The 19,714-nt window shown below is 35.8% G+C and overlaps 1 protein-coding gene across 2 annotated transcripts; it reads right to left on the bottom strand.

Moving 5' to 3' along the window:
• Window positions 1-989: 989 nt before the first annotated feature.
• Window positions 990-18,903, bottom strand: LOC141410849 (alcohol dehydrogenase 1-like). Of its 2 annotated transcripts, XM_074041415.1 has the most exons (9): window positions 18,748-18,903; window positions 15,361-15,462; window positions 10,236-10,374; window positions 8,823-8,910; window positions 8,477-8,696; window positions 8,002-8,262; window positions 6,809-6,944; window positions 5,900-6,038; window positions 2,811-4,752 (listed from the first exon to the last, which is right to left on the bottom strand). In XM_074041415.1, exons 1-9 carry the CDS (start codon window positions 18,763-18,765, stop codon window positions 4,728-4,730), a joined length of 1,128 nt encoding a protein of 375 aa, XP_073897516.1. In that variant the 5' UTR covers window positions 18,766-18,903; the 3' UTR covers window positions 2,811-4,727. The 2 variants fall into 2 exon arrangements, with proteins under 2 accessions (XP_073897517.1, XP_073897516.1); XM_074041416.1 differs by lacking the exon at window positions 5,900-6,038 and having other exon boundaries at window positions 990-4,752.
• Between the last annotated feature and the right edge of the window lie 811 nt (window positions 18,904-19,714).

The following is a 19,714-nucleotide window of genomic DNA, read 5'->3' on the forward strand; positions in this document are numbered from 1 at the left end:
AGTTTTTCTCCGTTAAGTATAATGCTGGCTGTAGGTTTGTCATATATAGCTTTTATAATGTTGAGGCACTTTCCTTCTATTCCTAGTTTTCTTAGAGGTTTTATCATGAAATGGTGTTGGATCTTATCAAAGGCTTTTTCTGCATCTATTGAGATGATCAAGTGGTTTTTGTCTTTGCTTCTGTTAATGTGGTTTATTACGTTTATTGATTTTCATATGTTGACCCACCCCTGCATCCCTGGGATGAAACCTACTTGGTCATGGTGAATAATCTTTTTGATGTGTTGTTGAAATCGCTTTGCACACTGGGGGCTTATTTCTTTGCCCCATCCCCTTCCTCTGGGGCAGGATCAGTATTCTGTCAGCCCCCTTGCTGTGAGTGTGTTATGATGGATCGCTGTCTGTTTTTAATTTTTGTGGGGCACTTTGACTTTGGGTGTAGCTCACTGGCTTAGGAGATTAGTTTTGTGATCCACTACCTTACCTGCTTCAGGGAATGGCTTATCATCTGCCTGCTGTCAGCCTTCCTGCCTTTCTAGTGTTTGTTTACTGATAGTTCCCACTGTGATTAACTCCTTGCCCATTCCCTTTTCTCTGATGCACTTTCAATGTTCCTGTCCCTTTTGCTGTGTACTAGATTACAGTTTATTATTTACTATTCAGGTTTTTTGGGGGAGTCAGTCTGCCCATCGAGCTGTGCTGGTTTATCTTAGGGGTACCTGGGGGAATTCTGTGTGATGTATGGCACTCACCTATTTAGTCTGCTGAATGTCTCACAGGCAGGTTTGGAGCTGGTGGTGGCGGCGGATACAGTGGTGGCTGGTGGCGGTGGCAGCCCAAAAGTTTTCTCAGTGTAATGTGGTGTGGTTAATCTTTCTATGGGCTTGGGATTCAGGGTGTTGAAGTTTTGATCTCATTGGTGCTTTATTTACACCAAGTATGCCTCTAGCATCTCAGCAAGGTTTTGGAGTCACGGAGCTCGTGCTGTCTGCTTCCACACCCTAGTCACCATCTTGGATCCTCCTCTCTTCTTCTTTTTTTTTTATTGTTGTGCTAGTTAGTGGTACATTGTGGGATTTACAGAAGTTCTTACAGTACATCAGATATATCATACTTGAATTCACCCCTTCCACGATTCCTCTTTCACCCATTCCTGCAATAGTTTCAACAGGTGTCATTTTTCCATCACATACATGTTTTCATAGTATTTGCACCATATTCACCCTCCTTCACCATTTCCCTACCTTCTCCTTCCTCCCACTGGTACCAACCTCCCCAAGCAGGACCTGTTCTGCCCTCCTGTTTTCTAATTCTGTATAAAAAAGAAGAAAGCAATGAGATTTTTGGTTGTTTAAGATGGCTACAAAGGAAGTTTCCTTGTGCCATGTTTATATGTATTATAGCCGATTTGGCTCATTTCCTCTATTTTTCTTCTTCCTACCTTAGTCCCTTTCTTATGGTGACTTCAGCAAGTTTGAAAATTCTATATTAATTCTTGTTTAGAGAGTAAATCAACTATTTTCACTTTCTTAATTTCCTTCTTTTGCCCTCCCCCTCTCGTATGTGACCTCCCTTAGCATGACCTGTTTTTCATAGCATTGCTGTCTTTATATTAGGTCTGTATTCCACGTATGAGAGAAAATATAACTTTTGGCCTTCCACACTGAGCTTTTTGTGTGTGGAAACTTCTGAGAAAAAGAAAAGAAATTCAGTAAGGGAAAAATAGATCCCTTTGCATAGAAATTATAATTAACCTCACAGATATTATTAATATAAATATAATTTTTAGGAAATATAGACTCAAAAAATCATCATATGGTAAAGGTGATATTTGAGGAAGTTGTGGCAGTGAGGTGTCTTCATGCAATGTCCCAAGTCTGGTCTAGGAGGAACACTAAGTAGTGTTTCACTTACTAATGTAGTATGGGAGAAAGGGAAAGGAGAGGTCCATTGCTGGGCATTTAGCATTATTTTTGCATCATTGTTTTTCTAATAACTGTTAAGTGACTCTGTAATATATCTCACTTAAATTGGAGCTAGATTCATGTTTCTCACTGTGGGAGCTAGAAAAGAGTCTCACCCATGGTAGGGTCCCTGAGAGGGGTTGATAGACCATTGAGGCCAAGCTTCTCTCTTTTGTCTCCAAAGCAGAGGGGGCTGTTTCAGATGGCTGGAGTCCCAGAAATGCAAGTTTATACACCTCTGCAGTGTCACTGTGACTTACATCACAACTTTAGGTCATTATGGGAATGGTATTGGGAGAAATGCATTACACAGTGACCAACATTTCCCCCCACACTTCCAAACTCTTCATTAAAGACATGTGCTGACTTGAAGTGATCATCTATGATTCCCCACCCACTTTATCATGATTGTTCCAGAACAAATTATCTCTCTATGACATTATGAGCTCAACCTAGGTGAAGTTTTAGAAAATCTTTGAGTGGGAATTTTGAGGTGTGAGAATTTTGAAGCTCTTCAGTTGATGGTGGTGTGTTTTCTAAATTCTAGCTCTATCTCCTAAAATAAATTTCAGCTATGGATTTAAACCCTTAAAGAAATACTTCAAACTAGTTTTAAAATGTAATTTTTGTTAGCATATAATAGTTGTACAGGAGAATACATTGTGATATTTATGTATGTGCTTACAATATATATCTTAGTTAGATTTATCCTCTCCACTGTTCTCCCTTTTCCTCTTTCTTAAAACAATTTCTTCAGGTTTCATTCTTCTATTTTCATATATAAGTACAGAATACATCTACCATATTCACCCTCACCTTATGCCTTCTTCCCACCCAAACTTGTCCCCACCCCCCTGAAAAGATGTTTTACCCTGTCATCCTTCATTTTATAAAAAGAGTCTATTGATAGCCCAGGTTTTTTTTTAACCTATCCAATAAACATAAAGCATTCAAAATTAGAGTGTGCTGCCATGATGCATCATAGACTTAGTTTAGAAACTCCTAATCAGCATTAAAGTGTTAACTTTTCCATTGGTACTAAAATGTTTGTGGCAATAAACCAAATATGACTGTAATTTATATAAATGGTTAATTTTCAACAACAGTATAATAATTCACAAGATTTATTCTTGACAAAGTTACTAAAAACATATATTGGAAAAAAGACAGCCTCTTCAGTAAGTCTTACTGGAAAAACTGAATATTCACATGTAGGAAATTGAAACTTTACCAGTATCTCACTCTATACCCAGAACAGCTGGAAGTGGGTCAAAGGGCAAGTTTCTCTACAAACATGGACCCTTGTTGGCTCAGCATTTCAGACCCAAACTTCCTACAAAGATGTGATTCAGCTTTCTGCTCTTTTCTTTCATATTTGTATTTTAATAAGAATATTTCTATTATTCTTTTATTGTCTATTCGTTCTCAAGATTTTAGATAGCTTTAATAGCTTTTCTTACTCTATTTGAAATAGTTATTGTTCTGATTTTTTGAAATTCAATTACTCCTAGCCTTGTCTTTTTATTTTTTAATGTTTTAATTTTATAGTTAACTTTTATTTTAATTTCTTAAATGATTCCTTGCTTTATCTTTTTTCTCACTTTAATTTCTAAATACTCTCTTCTTTAAAAATTTAGGGTTCTTTCTGCTTTATTTCTGTGCTTATATACATGAGATGCAGTCTTTTAAAAGCATCCTACAATGTTGCTCTTATTTTCCCCATTTTACAATGTGAAAATTGATACCCAGAGAAGGAAGGGTTTGTTAAGGTAATGGAGCTAGTTTGGTAAGATTATAACCAAAATATTCAGTTTTTTGGTTTTGATCTTCATGCATTCTCTTTGATACTTGGGCCTTCCTCCATTAAAGCAACTAGGCCTCTTGGAAGACTCAAATCTCAGGCAGGGATATTTACAGTCAAAACAGACTATAACAAGATTTTCCCTATGGTTGGGGTTTATGTTTCAAAATTCCAAGGATTAGGAGAATGTAAATGACTGCAGGCAGAGATAGAAAATGTGAAGGATAAAAAGCAAAACAATAGGAGCTAAATTTCTCATTCTCTTCTTTTAATCTCCCAACCTAAATAAGGAAATGATTATGCTGGGTTTTGTGAGGAGTAGGCTAGAAAGGAGGTGCTGAGGCTATTGGGATGGCATGGATATGTCTGATACCTTCTCCCTGGGGTGTAGGTGGCAACATTTCCCAAATAGGCTATTATTTAAAGGTAGATGGGTATCCTATGAAGCATGAGAAGAGGTAAAGGATGATGTGAACACCCCAGGATAGAAAATTGTTTACTGTGTCCTAAGATAGGCTTCCATAGATTTATGAGTTCCCAGCATGCTGGAAAAGCAGTAAAATCATCATGTCATCTGGAGTGGTATGAAAGATGCAGGGAAATCTGCCAGATATGAGGGTACCTGGAAGATGGGAACAGAGGTCACTCAGGGCAACTTTCATGGACTGATGATAGAGATCAGTTGGGTTGTAGACATATCAGTATGTCCACAATTATCATCAGTATTATCATCAATCAAATCCATCATTTCCCTTTTTTAAAGTCACAATGAGTTCTATAACCCCAGTCCTCACAATTTATTTTATTACCAATACATTCAAGTGGAACTTATTTCGTTCTGCACAACCACACGGCATTCCCATCACTGATGTTTCTCTTTCCACCAAACTGGAATTACCAAAGAGGTGAGATAGAAAACGAAGTCCCCAAGGATTCCCTTGCATCTTTTATCATCTTAGGCCTCAGAACAGCAGCACACAACGGATGCTGAAATATAGAAGTACGACAATTAAACAACTGAATTGCCTGGGAAACACCGATTGCATTAAAACAATTGTGCACAATACCATGATACACTGAATTGCCTATCTGATTCCACCTTCACTCTAATTCACCTACATGAAATATTATCATTTAACTAGGGTCTGAATTAGAATCCAGCTTTTGCCAGAAAAGGAAGGCCTCAGCTTTGAGCACCATTCCCTCTGACTATATGACCACAAAGACACTCAAACCCTCTGCTGCAACTTCTGCTTAGCTTTCTTCAGCTCCAATGCCTAGATGGGGAAGAAAAGAAAATGGACTCCCCTGGTTCATTCCCTTGTGAAGTAGGTTCACTGCCTGCTGGATGTCTTCTCCATACTCCATAATCTTTCTAACATTTCAGGCATATTTTCTTGGCTGTTCTTTCCTGATTTAAATGGGATGACAAACTAGATCAAGTCTGACAAGGAACAATAGGGTAAAATATAAGATGTATATATAAAATACCACTAAGCAAATTAAGTATGTCACTAGAGTTGTGGGAGAGAGTATGGAAACCAAATCATTAATCAGAGTTGTGATTGTTTGTTTACTTCTTGTTGCTTGTTCTCTACTGTATCTCCAATCCTTAAGATGTTCCTGGCAAATGTGCCAGCAATCCTTATGCTTTCAAAGAATATTGAAAATTAGCTCTCGCTGAGTGAATGTTGCATTCTTGAAGAGTGCTAGCAGAAGTATACTGACCATGTTTCAGAAATGTTGTACACAGGATTTGTGCATTGGGTGGGAGTCTGAACTCTAAGATTTCTTGCAAGGATTTTTACTCCAGAAATGTCAACTCACTTATTTTAGATAATTTCTCTCTAGTCAGAAAAATGACACATAATTGACTGATGTGGAATAGAATGATTCTCAGTGTTATACTGACATCTTAAACATCTCTTTGAAATTGAGTGGGCCTTTTTAAAGAGGAGCCTGCCCGTAAAACCATTTCTTATCCTGGTAACTTTAGGAAACAAGATGATGTATATAGAAGACATCAAAGGTCCAAGTAGCCATAGCTTTCTCACAAAGCCACTTAGAAATGTTTGAAGAGTCATTTTCTCTGTGAGTTATCAGCATACAGGAAATCATCAAATAAAACACTCACACTTCTCCAGCATGGTACAATTCCAAGGCTTTGTGTAGCTGGTCAAAAGGCAGCTGATGAGTTACTAATGGATCTATATTAATCTTATTTTGCAGATAATCAGCCACTAGTTGGGGAATACAATCTTTTGTTTTATAATCTGCAAAACAAAAAAGCTACAGTAATGAGATGTGAGAAATACCAAACCAACTGAAAGATTAAAAAAATCATCAGCCCTGGAGATCAGTAAAATATCCTCTGAAAATTTGTCATTGAACATGAAAGATAATTTAATTGTACCTCAGAAGCTGTTGACTATAAGAACCCCTTTGGAGAAAAAACTGGGTCAGTATTCAAATTACTGGGGTAAACAGATGACTCCTCTAGCCCTATCAACCTGCCTTCTGGGTTATTGTTGCATACATAACCATTTCCTCCCTTCTCTATCCATACATATGACAGTGGCATTGGGAACTTACCACCAGACGAATGGATAGAAATGGGAGTGTTAGTTTAAGCTGCTAGTCATTATTTCCCAGAAATAAGGGTTCTTCTGGGAGAATGAAAAGCAGTGTCAAAACACCAAGTTAGTGCACATAATAATGTAAAAGCATTACTGTCAAAATAGCACAACAAACTTTGAGTCCAACAATGCAGAACTAAAGTTGACCAAATTACTGCCATTTCTGGGAAAACCTAAAAACACTTTTTTGGGAGAAAAATTTTTATTTGAACTACAGAAAAAAATCCAGTATTTAATTAAGTTAAAATCAATTTGTAAAATGTACCAACTCATTATAGGAGAAATCTTTAGACATCTTTATCATATGGCTGTTTCCCTCAGGGGAGAAGCTTTGACTTCCATGGTTTCGCAAAGTTGAAAGGTCTCTTATGAGAGTAACCAACTGTGTCTTCTATTCATCTACCTACCTCCTAAACATACACCCTTCAGTGTTTTTCCAGTGATAATCTTTGCTGCCTCAAGGGAAAGCTGTGACTCTGGTGATGCCAACCCAACGATCAGACAGACACCATAGCTCTTGTTGCAGGATTCCCAAGCAGCAGTCTAAAATGAAAATGATGATAAGCATACCTCATTCATAGCCCCTGAAGTGGAAGGAATCTTGAAGGCTTAGATTTCGGTTCTCTTCCTAGGGAAAGCCTACTTTACCTTCAGCTTCAACACTATAAGTTATGAGAATCTCAAAGAACTAGTAGAGTTTAATGGTAAAAAGCACAGATTTTGCAATTTGTGTGACCATAAGAAAGTTGCACCGTTTCCTTGTTTGTAACATTATTAATGATAAGAGGACTAAATGATCTATCATTCTTAGAATACTTAGAACACTACTAGGTAAATAGTAAGTAGAGTATTAAATAAAATTACCTATTTGCTCAAAGGCCACATAGTATTCTTTGCATGACCTTTTCACTTGCCATGCTTCTTTCCCCAAATTATTTCCAGTAAAACAATACAAACATGCATATGTAGGTGAAACTTTATTTAAGAAGTCAACTTTCTACAGATCTACAGCATATATCCTCATATCTATTTTACTTCTTTTCTGGGTCTGAAACCTGTTTTCTTTCCTCCCCATCTTTTCACCACTTACCTCATTTGTTTCTTCCATATCACTTACATCCCTGTCTACTTCCCTGAGTCTTTGGCCAAATACATTAGGTACACAGTTCAGTGTATATCTATATTCTCTTCTCTAAACTATGAATCAAGAGAATGGTGTCTACTTCATTCACTCCTATATCCCTAGGACTTGACTATGCTGAATGAATGGTGCTATTAGAGGACACAGATAAATATATGTGAATTCAATAATGCTCATATCTAAGTACAAAATTCATAGATATGAAGAGCTAGGGACAGAGAAAAGGAATACAGATATTATGTCTTCTTGTATGTTTAAATTGTGTATCTCTTGGTATATGTTATTGAATTTTCAAGATGACTGCTTTAGAGTGAGTTTACATTCCAGTATTCATTTGGAGTCCACAGGACTAAGGCATATATTTCCAGGAGAGCTTATACTCATACATGTGAAGCTATTTAACTAGTAGCCAAGTGTTGGCAGGCAGCAAACCCCACAGTGTGCCCCAAGACTACATACCATGGTATCAACAAGCCCAACGGCTTCAAAGGCAAAGTCAACACCAACACCCGTCATTTCCATCACCACCTCTTGAACAGGCTTCTTGAGTTTCCGAGGGTTGAGACAATCGGTGACTCCTAATGCTCTTGCCTGAGAAAACTTTTTCTCATTGATGTCAACCCCAATGATCCTAGAGGCGCCAGAGGCTTTGCAGCCCATGACAATGGCTGAGCCAACTCCTCCAAGTCCAAAAATCACACAGGTGGAACCAGGGGTGACCTTCAAATTCATAAGGCATACTTATATTAGTTAGCATTCAAAGCTGGGCATGGGTGTAGATAAGACAATGAACGAGCAAGCAAGTAAAAACTAGTGAGCTGTTTGGAGCTCCATATGCCAGTTTAACCATTTGGAAAGAATTGGCCTAGGTTTGATTTTTTTTTCCCCAGGCAAATTACTATGGCACATGCTTACACATAAATAACTTCCTCACCTTGGCAGACTGAACGGCTGCCCCATAACCTGTAGGTACTCCACAGCTTATGAGACAAACTTTATCCATAGGTGCAGCATCATCAATTTTTGCCACTGCGATCTCAGGCACAACTGAGTATTCAGTGAAAGTGCTTACACGGAAAGAGTGATAAATACTCTTTCCTTTGCAGGTAAACCTGGAGGTCCCATCCAGCATCAATCCAGAAGAAGGCAGAACACTGTTCCACAGTGACATAGACACAGACATATGAAGTTACAAAGAGAGGAAGTGGACTCCATTAGCTATGTCAAGGCGTGTACAATATAAGCAATTTAATAAAAAGCTGAGGGACAAATCTACTAACTCTTGCTTCTCGCAGAAGTTTCCTTTGCGGTGCAAGCAGGAGTTGCATTCTCGACACTGTGGAATAATGAGTGTGAGAACTTTATCTCCTATATAAAGAAAAAAGTGTTACAGTCAATAATTTAAAAATGTTAATGGAATAAAAATGCAATAATATATTTACAAAAATCTCATTTTGAAATGTGGACAATGATGGCAGCCAGTATAATACTCATGCTTACTTCGAAGAAGAAACCAATTTTCCTGTTTTCAAAAATCCCATTATTCTTTTGGCGGATGGTAACAATGTGGAGATATTCCCTGTGGGTCCTGTTATTATTATCTAACTCCCTGGCCACTAGGGTGACAAGCTGAGTGAGGTCTAGGAAGAAAATTAATCTATGCAGTCACCATAGACTCTTAAAGACCTGTTTTTTTATTGGTCCTTACAAATGTTTATTGCACAGAATAACTCCTTTAGCTAGCATTAAAATCTCCTTCAAATTTCGTTAAATTTAGGTTAGGCACATTTTACCTTCATTAGTCCTAAAACTATCCAAAGATACTGGATCTCAGATTCTGGAGAAGTTCTGTTCTCTTGTCTGTTCTTTCCTTCATGCTTATCATTTCCCGCTAAACTCCCACTAGATTGTTTCTAGCTCAAGAGGAGTTAGAATATGCATCTCTCCTATTATATTATGTCCTTAGAAATGCAGACCAGGCCTTTTTACTTTTGACCTCCTACTATCCGTGGTATCAGATGCATGGTAAGTGTTCCATAATTGCTTGCCAAATGAATACACTGGTGTATGGCTTCGTGAATGTCCTGAAATCACTTTTGTGTAGTTGGCTCCAAGCTGTGGGACTCTTATAATACCTTAATCTATGTGAACACTAAGAATAACAAGGGAAGATCCTATTTTGATGTGACTGGGGAAAAGAATGTAATTGCTTTCTATTGATTATTTGAAATATCACTGTCATCCTGTCAATTAAAAAATCAAGCTCTATGTTCTAATTTATTAAGCCACTCATTAATTTGTCAAACATTCAATTCATCCCAACTGTGGGACAAGCATTGTGCTAAGCATTCTGGGAATGTAAATATATGTAAGAAGCAGTCAGAACCAAAATCTTAACATTTTGCTGTGGTATACAGACTTGTCTCAGACATTGCCCCACTGAATTGTTGGAGGTATTATCAGACAGAAGTGGTAGTGGTGGGACTACTGGAATCATTGATTACACTTGATCTCAAAATATGTCATTAATTAGAAGACTCTAGAGGCAAACACATGATACATGATTAATTAGGGTAATATAAAGCAAAAATTATATTTCTTATAAATATATTAATGAATAAAATTTCCTCCTCTGTATAGGAGGAGTTTTTGGAATGCTGCTATGGGGAGATTTTTGCCTCCCTATTTCCTACCTGGTTTCACGGAGCTCACTTTATCACCAATACTTTCCACAATCCCAGCTCCTTCGTGGCCTGGAATTAAAGGAAACTTCACTGGAAATGTTCCTTTCAGGACATGGTCATCAGAACCACAAATCCCTGAAGATATCATCTGCAGAAGAATTTAAGTGGCCAAGATTAATTGGTTTGGGATTTGTCTCTGTATTTTATCTGAGACTGAATATTAAGGTTTTTTTGTAGTACTGGGGTTTGAACTCAGGGCCTACACCACGATCCACTCCACCAGCCCTTTTTTGTGATGGGTTTTTTTGAGGTAGGGCCTCGAACTATTTGCCCAGGGCTGGCTTTGAACCATGATCCTAGTGATCTCTGCCTCCTGAGCACTGACAACTATAGGCATGAGCCACTGGAGCCCAGCTTGAATATTGAAATTTTCTGGCAAAAATTATCTTACTTGATCTCTATAACAACACTTGAAAGAACACAGAGCAAATCTTCTCAACTCTAACTTAGAGATGAGCAAAAAGAGATTCAAAGATTTCTTCAAACTCACATAGCTCATGTTCAGACCTGCTAATAGACTTAATCTTTTCAAATCTAGTTTATATATCCTATGTCATAAAGAGTTTTAAAATATAAGGACAATTATCACACAATATGTATTTTTTGGGAGGTCGGTGGAATATCAATAGCACCAACATTGAGGAACACAGAATTTTAGGCCCAATTTTGTGAAGTCCAATACCTTGGGTACGCTGATTTAAAAATTTTTAAATTTGTACAATGAAATATTCTTTAAGTTAATATTATAAAACAAGATTAAGATAAGTAAGCTAACTATTGCAATATTTAATTTTTTGTTGGGAGGTTTAGTTAATGACCTAAGTTATCTTGCTTGTTGTAGGTCCAAACCAATTACATTAGATCTTTAAAATGAAACATTTCATGTTCTATAGCCCAAGCATTTCTGCTGTACCTGGAACATTGCCAGAAAAGCATAATCACTAGTGTGTTTCTGCAAAGTGACAGCATTTTGTAGCCACAACACTGGAGACAACTGTGGAATGATTATAGCAAGTGGGTGAAAAGATATGCTAATTAGAAATACACATGGTTTTAGTTCTCATTGTGTAAAAATGGCTTCAAGATGCTATAAAAAGTCAGAAACGTTCTTTTAAATATTCAAGAGACTGAAACCTCTTTATTAGGTTTGTTCTGTATATCAAATGACAATATGCAATTTTCTATGGCAGAGGTCCATAGAATAAGCTAGGAGAGGGATCATCTACCTCAATGGGTATATCCAGTACTTGATATTGCAGGATGATATTGCTCAGGTTCTTGATGCTGCAATCTCCACTTTGGTGGGCTATTCTGCATTTATTATCTAGGTTATAGCAGTTATGTACAAGGAATGTATCAGTAAGAGCAGAGAACAGTGACTGTTTAACTACTAAACACATGGGTAGATGGTGACCTTGCACACAATGAGCACTAACTGAATGCCTTTGGTAAATGATAAGTGAATGTTGCATCCAAAGAGTAGTTAGCTAAAATAAATTATTGAGCTTCCTCTTTTGGTAAATTTTTATTACTTTTTATTATATTTTTTCCTTTCTCTCATCAGTGGAATAAAGTCCTTAGCATAGCACTGGATGTGGAGTTGGTAATTTATTGTTATTTTCCCTATTTTATTGTGTTGTCTTTCATTCTTCATCTGTTTTTCTACCTTTTTCTTTCCTAGCATCTTCCTGGTCTCCTTCATTCTTATTCTCTGTTACTCTTGTAGCAACTTCCTATAACTTCTTCTCTTATACTTAGATACGATATGGAGTAGAGGTACATAGCATCTTGTGTTTGTTGTAGTGCTTGGATCAAGTGTTGAATTTATTGGGATAAATTTTAAAAGTAGTTGAATTTAATGCACGCTCTCATGTGGACCTTGATGTCTTGGTAAAGACTTGGTTCCCAGATTGGTACTGTTATGAAATAGTGGGACCCTGAAGAAGTGGAACCTGCTCTTGGTGAACTTAGGCCTAAAAGCTCTCAGAAAAACATTTGCAAACAGCACATAAAATCACACACTATGATTGAGCTGGTTTCATTCCAGGGAGGAAAGAATAGTTCAATATACACAAATCAATAAATGTAATACATCACATAAATGGAGCAAAGGACAAAAATCACATGATTACCCCAGTAGATTCAGAAAAAACCTTTGACAAAGTCGAAGATCTCTTCATAATAAAAGCCCTAAGAAACTAGGAATAAAGGGAATGTACTTCAACATAATAAAGGCTATATTTGAGAAATTTATAGCCAACATCACACAAAATGGGAAAAACTAAAATCATGTCCTCTGATGTCAGGAATGAGACAAGGGTGTCCAATCTGTCCATTCCTATTCAATGTAGTGTTAGAGTTCTTAGCCAGAGCAGTAAGACAAGAGAAAGAAATAAAATGAATACAAATAGGAAAGGAAGAATTCAAGGCATTCTTAATTGCAGATGATACGATCCTATACTTAAAAGACCATAAAGACTCTACCAAAAATACTCTTAAATTTGATAAGTACTTTTGACAAAGTAGCAGAATACGAAATAAATATGCAAAAAATTAGTAGCTTTTCTATATACCAATAGCAAACATGCTGAGAAAGAAATGAGGAAAACAATCTTATTCACAATATCCTAAAACATATCTAGGAAACCTAATTAGATAGGTGAAAGACCTCTATGATGAAAATGATGAAATACTGAAAAAAGAAATTGAAGATACTGGAAGATGAGTGACTTCCATGTTCATGGATCAGCAGAATTAAGACTGTGTAACTGGATACACTATTGAAAGCAATCTATTGATTTGATGTAATCCCCATATAAATTCTAATGCCACTTTTCTCAGAAATAGAAAAGTCAATCTTAAAGTTCATAGGAGACATAAAAGATCATGAATAACCAAAGAAATTCTGAGAAAAAAAAAAAACAATGCTAGAGGTGTCATAATACCTGACTTCAAATGGTAAAAGAGAGACATAGTAACAAAAACATCATGATACTGGCAGAAGAAAGATATGTAGACAATGGAATAGAGTAGAAGATGCAAAAATAAGCTTCAGCCATCTGTTTTTCCACAAAGCAGCCAAAAACATGTGCTGCAGAAAAGAGAGCCTCTTCAACAAACAGAGCTGTGAAAGTGGATATCCACATGTAGAACAAACTAGATATCTATTTCTTACCCTGAAAAAAAACAATTCAAAATGGGTCTGTGACTTTAATATGAGACCAGAAGCTTTTGAAAGTACTGCAAGAAAATATGGGGAAAACAGATGAAGATAAAGGCACAGGCAATGACTTTCAAAATAGGACTCAGAAAATCAGAGCAAGAATTGACAAATGAGATTGTACCAAATTAAAAGGCTCTGTACATCAAGTGAAACAACTACAATACAATAGAGATACCTGCACACCTATGTTTATCACAGCAGTATACACAATAACCAGGTTATGGAGTCAGGCTAGGTGCCCGCAATAGATGAATGAATAAAGAAAATGTAGCATATTTATATTATGAATATTATTTGACCACAATTTATTATGAAATTATGTCATTTGCAGAAAAATGGGTGGAACTGGAGATCATCATGTTAAACAAAGTGAGCTAGACTCAGAAACACAAGTGCTGCACAAGTTTTCTCTCATATGCAGAAGCTAGATCTAAAGAAAACAGATGAACACAAATGGAGGGAATCAAAGAGAGGTGGTGGGAAGAAAGGAGAGAATATAATCAAAGAATGTTGTGTGCATTTATGAAAATGTCATAATGAAACCCATGAAGATTACAAAAAAAAAATAAGAAAAGGGTGGGTATAGGAAGGTGGATAAGAAAGAGTAACAGAGGAGATGAGTGTGATCAAAGTGTATTATACATACATCTGGAAATAGCATCATTATCCCCCTCACACATATTGTGCAGTTAATGTGTGTAAATAAAATTTGTGGGAAACATTGAGGCCTATTGGGAGTCTTTGGGTCATTGGACCATGCCTCTGAAGTGGATTGTGTGACCCTGAGCCAATCATTTTTTCACTTCTTGGCCATGAGGTGAATGGTTTTGCTTTGCCTAGCGTCCCTCACATGATGTGCTGCCTCACTAGAGGCTTAAAACAATGTGTCCAATCAATCATGGATTGAAACCTGCAACACCATGAACAAAAATAGGCTTTTCTTTATAAACTCACTGTCTTAGGTACTTCACAATTATAACAGAAAAGTGACTAGCACTATGTAGAGTGAGACAGTGAGATTCTAATCAGCATTCCTAATCTTGGTTATTTGATGACTTTGTAAAGTTTGAGATGCAATGGTTCTTTGATTTGGGAGTGGCAAGAGGTCTTTGTTAGGTCTCTGTTTTTTCAGCTGTGGTGTAAGCTCTTTCAATAGTTATTAAATCTTTGAAATAACTTTGGCAGCCATCACTAGTCATTCATTACTGGAAGATGAAGTTTATCTTATAGTACACCCTTTCAGATGAGTTTTCTGAGATTATTCTAATGTGTGAGCACAAAAAAATAGAGTAATTAGTCTATTAATCACTGCATGTGCATTTGTTGAGTATGAAATTTGTACCATAGAAGTATGGGGAAATACATATCCTGTCCCCTCAAAATTGAAAAAAAAGTAAAACTTAGAAAACATTCTAGGTCACACTGTAAAATATATAGGCCTATGATATTATATAACTTAAGTAAGAATCTCAATAATTAAAAAATAATGATAATAGATAATTGAATTACCAATATTTTACAGTTACTAAGAATATTTCATCTGATATCAAGGCACATTCCTTATAAACCTTGTACTTTGGAGGCTGAGAGAGGAGGATTCTGAGTGCCATGGCAGCCTGGGCTGCATCATGGACCCTGTCTCAAGTCCCAACCAACAAACCAAACAGCAAAGACCCTTAGATACTCATTAACATTATTCATTTATTTTAGTTTAAACCTTTTCCTTTTACTAAGAAAAAAGGACCATCTAAAATGCAAATTAAATAATATATTCATACATCTAGATTTTTAATCCAACATGATTTCCGTTTATTTCTCTCCAAAGATGAAGACCAAAACACTTAAACTTACCTTAATACGAACTTCTCCAGCCTTTGGTGGCTCAACTTGCACTTCTTCAATTGAAAGAGGAGAATTTTTTTTCCAGGCAATGGCTGCCCAGCATGTGACTGCCTGCAGAAAACAATATTTGGTGTTAACACTTATTTTTTCTGATTATAAAAATGACTTCTACTTGTTATAATTTTTAAAACTAGAAAAGTCATAAAAAGAAAAAAGCATCTTTAATTTCAAACATAAGATGCTGGAAATTTAGTATGCTTCCTTCTAGTTATTTGAAACAATTTTATCTACTTTAATTTTTATCTAAGTGAGTGTACACTCCGATTTTTGCTAATAATATCCATCATTTATTGAACAGTTACTATTTACCTGATGTAAAGTTTTCTTGTGATTTCAAAGTTAGCATGATGAAAACTGTTAAACAACACAGGATAGGAGCAAAAGGGCGAGGAAGTGCTGTGGAAGGATATTACATTGACTTAAGCACGGTGCATGTACAGGTATCATAAATACAAAGGCAAAACACCATGACCAACAAACAGACACCTAAACAACGAAGAACAAGAATGAAAAGCAGGTCACACTAAGGGAAGGGCACAAGGGGAAGGCATGGGTAAAAGAAGGAAGTAAAGAAAGTGAACATGGTTGATTCTATACAAGAATGAAGATAGAATTTTTATACCTGTTGAAATCACAAGAAGAGGACTAAGGTAGAAAGGAGAAAATGGAGGAGATGAACCATTTCAGGATAAAATACACATATACATGGAAATGTCATAACAAAACTCTGTATAGATATCTTAAACAAATGAAAATATCTTTTTTCAAAATCAAAGGACAGGAAGGCAAAACAGATCATGTTCAGTGGTGGATACTAGTGGGAGGGTGGAGAATATAAGGAAAGGGTAAAGGAGGGTGAATATGGTAGAAATATTATGTACTTACACATGAAAATGGAAAAATGAGACCCACTGAAACTAAGAATGGGGGCAGGGGAGACAAGGGAGAATGGTGGAAGGGGTGAATTTCACTAAGACATATTGTGAGCACTTTTGCAAATGTCACAATGTACCCCCAGTACAACAATGATAAGATAATTAAAAATATATTTCTAAAGCCTCAAAAATTTATTATAACCATAATAATCAAATCATAATGCCATGATTTGAATGTGTCCTAATTTATTTCATCAATAATTACTTGGATATGGAATTATTTCCATTGTTTTTATATTATAAGGGATATTGTGGTGTACACTTTCATTCATAAGTTTTACTTCCTTGGCTTCTTTCAGTGAAAATTAGTTAGGAAAAGATAAAGACATTCTTAGGGCTGAGTCAATTTCCAAGTCTCTTTCTAGAAAGGTTGAATCACCTGACTTACTACCTAGAAGAATAATAGAATGTTTTTATTATCATTTATTCCATTTAAATTGATGGTAACCATTAAATCAATTTCTGAGGCAAAAAAAAGCTCATTTTTTCTTCCATTAGTATTTCTGTCAATGCAAATGATCCTTGGATTTTCCACATGTATGAGTTATGTTTTTCCCCTTTGTGGAATGCTCAGTCACAAATGTTATGAAACTATTGTCTTCCTGTTGTTTTTCTTGTTAATGTATATGAATTCTTTACACCTTAAAGTGACCTACCTGCCAACTTATCTCACATGTTTTTCTCCTGTTGGTTTTTGATCTTTAATTTTGAGTGAAATTATGCATATATTTTAAAATCTTGGTTTATAAAAATATCTCTTCCTTTGTTATTTATTCTGCTTCTACATTTTGAAAATTCTCTCTGTATAGAAACCAAACAAATATTTATTATCTTCTTTTCTAGATTTTTATAATTTGACTTTTAAACATTTAACTCTTTTTGAAAAAATTATTGATTGATTTTTTTTTATTATTGTGCTGGGGGTACATTGTGACATTTACAAAAGTTCTTACAATGAGTCATAGTTGAATTCACACTCTCCATCATTCTCCTTTATCTCCCCTCCCCCCATTCCTGGAATAGTTTCAACAGGTCTCAGTTTTTTTCATTTACACACATGAGTACACTGTATTTGCACCACTGTTGTATGGTATGAAACTAGAATCTAAAACAATTGTCCTAGATTGAATGATGACTAATTGTTTCTGTCTTTTCTGCTTAAATTAGCACTTTTTGCTATAGATCAAATTCTTTTATTTACAAGTTTCTCTTTGGAGGGTGTTTCTATTGTCCCATGTTTCTTTCTATTTTTTTTTCAGTCCTCGGGATTGAACCCTGGGCCTCGAATATGCTAGGAAAGTGTTCTGCCACTGAGCTGCACCCCCAGCCCTTTCTGTCCATTCTTACTTCAGCAACTCAAAGATTTGAATAGTTTAACTTTCTGCTATATATAAGAATCTGGTGATACTTGTTATTATATTTTTATTTGTGTTCCATTTGTAGGTACAACAACTGTGCTAGTAATTTCAAGGTATACAAAGCCAAGTAAATCTGTCATGTCTTCATCAAATTTAGATTCCAGTGGAGGAGATAATATATGTCTTTACAGTATAAGGACAAGGGACAAATGCCACAAGGAGGTTCCAATAAAATGACATAGAAAATATTACTTCATTTGGAGAACATAATAATTAAATATAATGATTTTGCTTTCACCTACCTAGCTTATGTAAAATACATACTTTATGTAATATTTCTCCTAATTTTAAAAGAAACACACACTTAACACAAAACGCTAAGTTATTCAGACAAAAGTAAAGTGGAAAAAACTGGTGTGAAAGTTTCCTGCTATTAGCACTGTTAACATTTTAGAACAATTTCTCTGTACCTGTATTTTCTATGCATATGACATATGTTTATCTGATCATTCTGAGCCCTGCTTTTCCACTTAGCATTATGAGTATTTTACAAGTAACTTTTAATGATCACTAAGGTATAACTAATATACCTTAATTTACTAGTTTCTTAGCATTTTTGATATATGTTATTCCAAATGTTACACTCTAACATAATACTACTATTAGCCTCTTAAAAACATATGTAATTATTTTATTGAAATAAACTTCCAGGTCATATGATAGGCAAATTATCAAGGCTTTTGATATAATATTACCCAAAATGTTTCCAGCAAATTACTTTCCTATCAGTGGTACATGTGTTTCCATAACTCGGGAAACATTGGGTGTTATCACTAAAAATAGTAGATAATCTGATTGGAGAAAACAAGGTTTTAATTTTATTTCAATGCACACTTGTTTGATATCTAATGATGATGATATATACACATATTATTGATGTATAGATCATCTGTGGTATACATATAAATGTGTATATTTATAGATGATACCTATATTTATGTCTCTCTATATATCTCTATATATTTTAAAGGTAATGTACTTACTTTTCCTGATGTGTTCATGATGAATTTCTAGTTTCCTGTGTGTTTGATGGGTGCATCTGAATGGATTTCTTTGATTCTGCAGCATGTCAAACTGGGCTGAGTATTTATAGTGTTCACAAACTGAAAGTCATTAAAAGTTATTACGTAATCGCACATCAACATAGGGAGAATGAGAGACCTGAAGTGTTGAGTATAATTGAAAGTAAAAGAGAGAAAGGAATGTGACCTAACAGGAGAGGGCAGTGAAGGACAAGGACAAGAGCAAAGATGGTAAGTGAGAAGAAAAGCAATTTGAAGACAGGCAATGGATGAAAAGGGAATAGAGGGATTACAGAATAATAAAGTATTAGAAAAGAACTAGGAGGAAGATCACTTACTAATTAGTTGGCAACAAGAATTTCTGGAATATTAACTACACGAAAAGGATTGCTAAATCAAGTGATAAAGAAAGATATAAGACAGTCTGCAGGAGTCAGAGATGGGAAAGTGCAAAGAATGACATAAGCTACAATTTCAAAACCTGAGAAATAAATTACAAAGGTGGCAAATGCTGAAGAGATGTGGGACTATTGTGAGTGGGTAGAGCTGTTCTGAGGTGAAAATGTAGCTGCATCTTGAAGAAAGTAGTATTTATATAAAATAAAGGTATGGGTAACATATTCAAAATAGGTAACTTTGTCATTCAAGTTAAACTAAAATGGAAAAATGTGTAGCTGGAGTACTCCTTATGATGATGGTGATGAGTAGAGGGGGAGGAGGCTCATTATGATCTTTATCTTTTGTTGCCTTCCTGATGCCATGTTTCTCAACGTCAAAAAGCATAAGAATCTTTGGGGAAGTTTTTAAAAGTTCCTAAGGGCCCTACTCCTGAGTAAATACTAGGTCAGAAAATATCAAGGCTGTCATAATTTAACCCTTGCAGAACAAGAGTGTGAGTGACCTCTTTGACTGCTTTCTTTCTGTGCCC

This window comes from Castor canadensis, chromosome 9 (assembly GCF_047511655.1).
Source record: "Castor canadensis chromosome 9, mCasCan1.hap1v2, whole genome shotgun sequence".
NCBI classification, from domain to species: domain Eukaryota; kingdom Metazoa; phylum Chordata; class Mammalia; order Rodentia; family Castoridae; genus Castor; species Castor canadensis.

Bases quoted from the DNA above. Each gene is read 5' to 3' on its own strand.
- LOC141410849 (XM_074041415.1), bottom strand. The intron at 8,263-8,476 runs GTGAGGAAGTTA...ATGAATTTGAAG, and splicing joins CAGCCGTTCAGTCTGCCAAG to GTCACCCCTGGTTCCACCTG. The intron at 6,039-6,808 runs GTAGGTAGATGA...TTTGTTTTGCAG, and splicing joins GAAGGGTGTATGTTTAGGAG to ATTATAAAACAAAAGATTGT.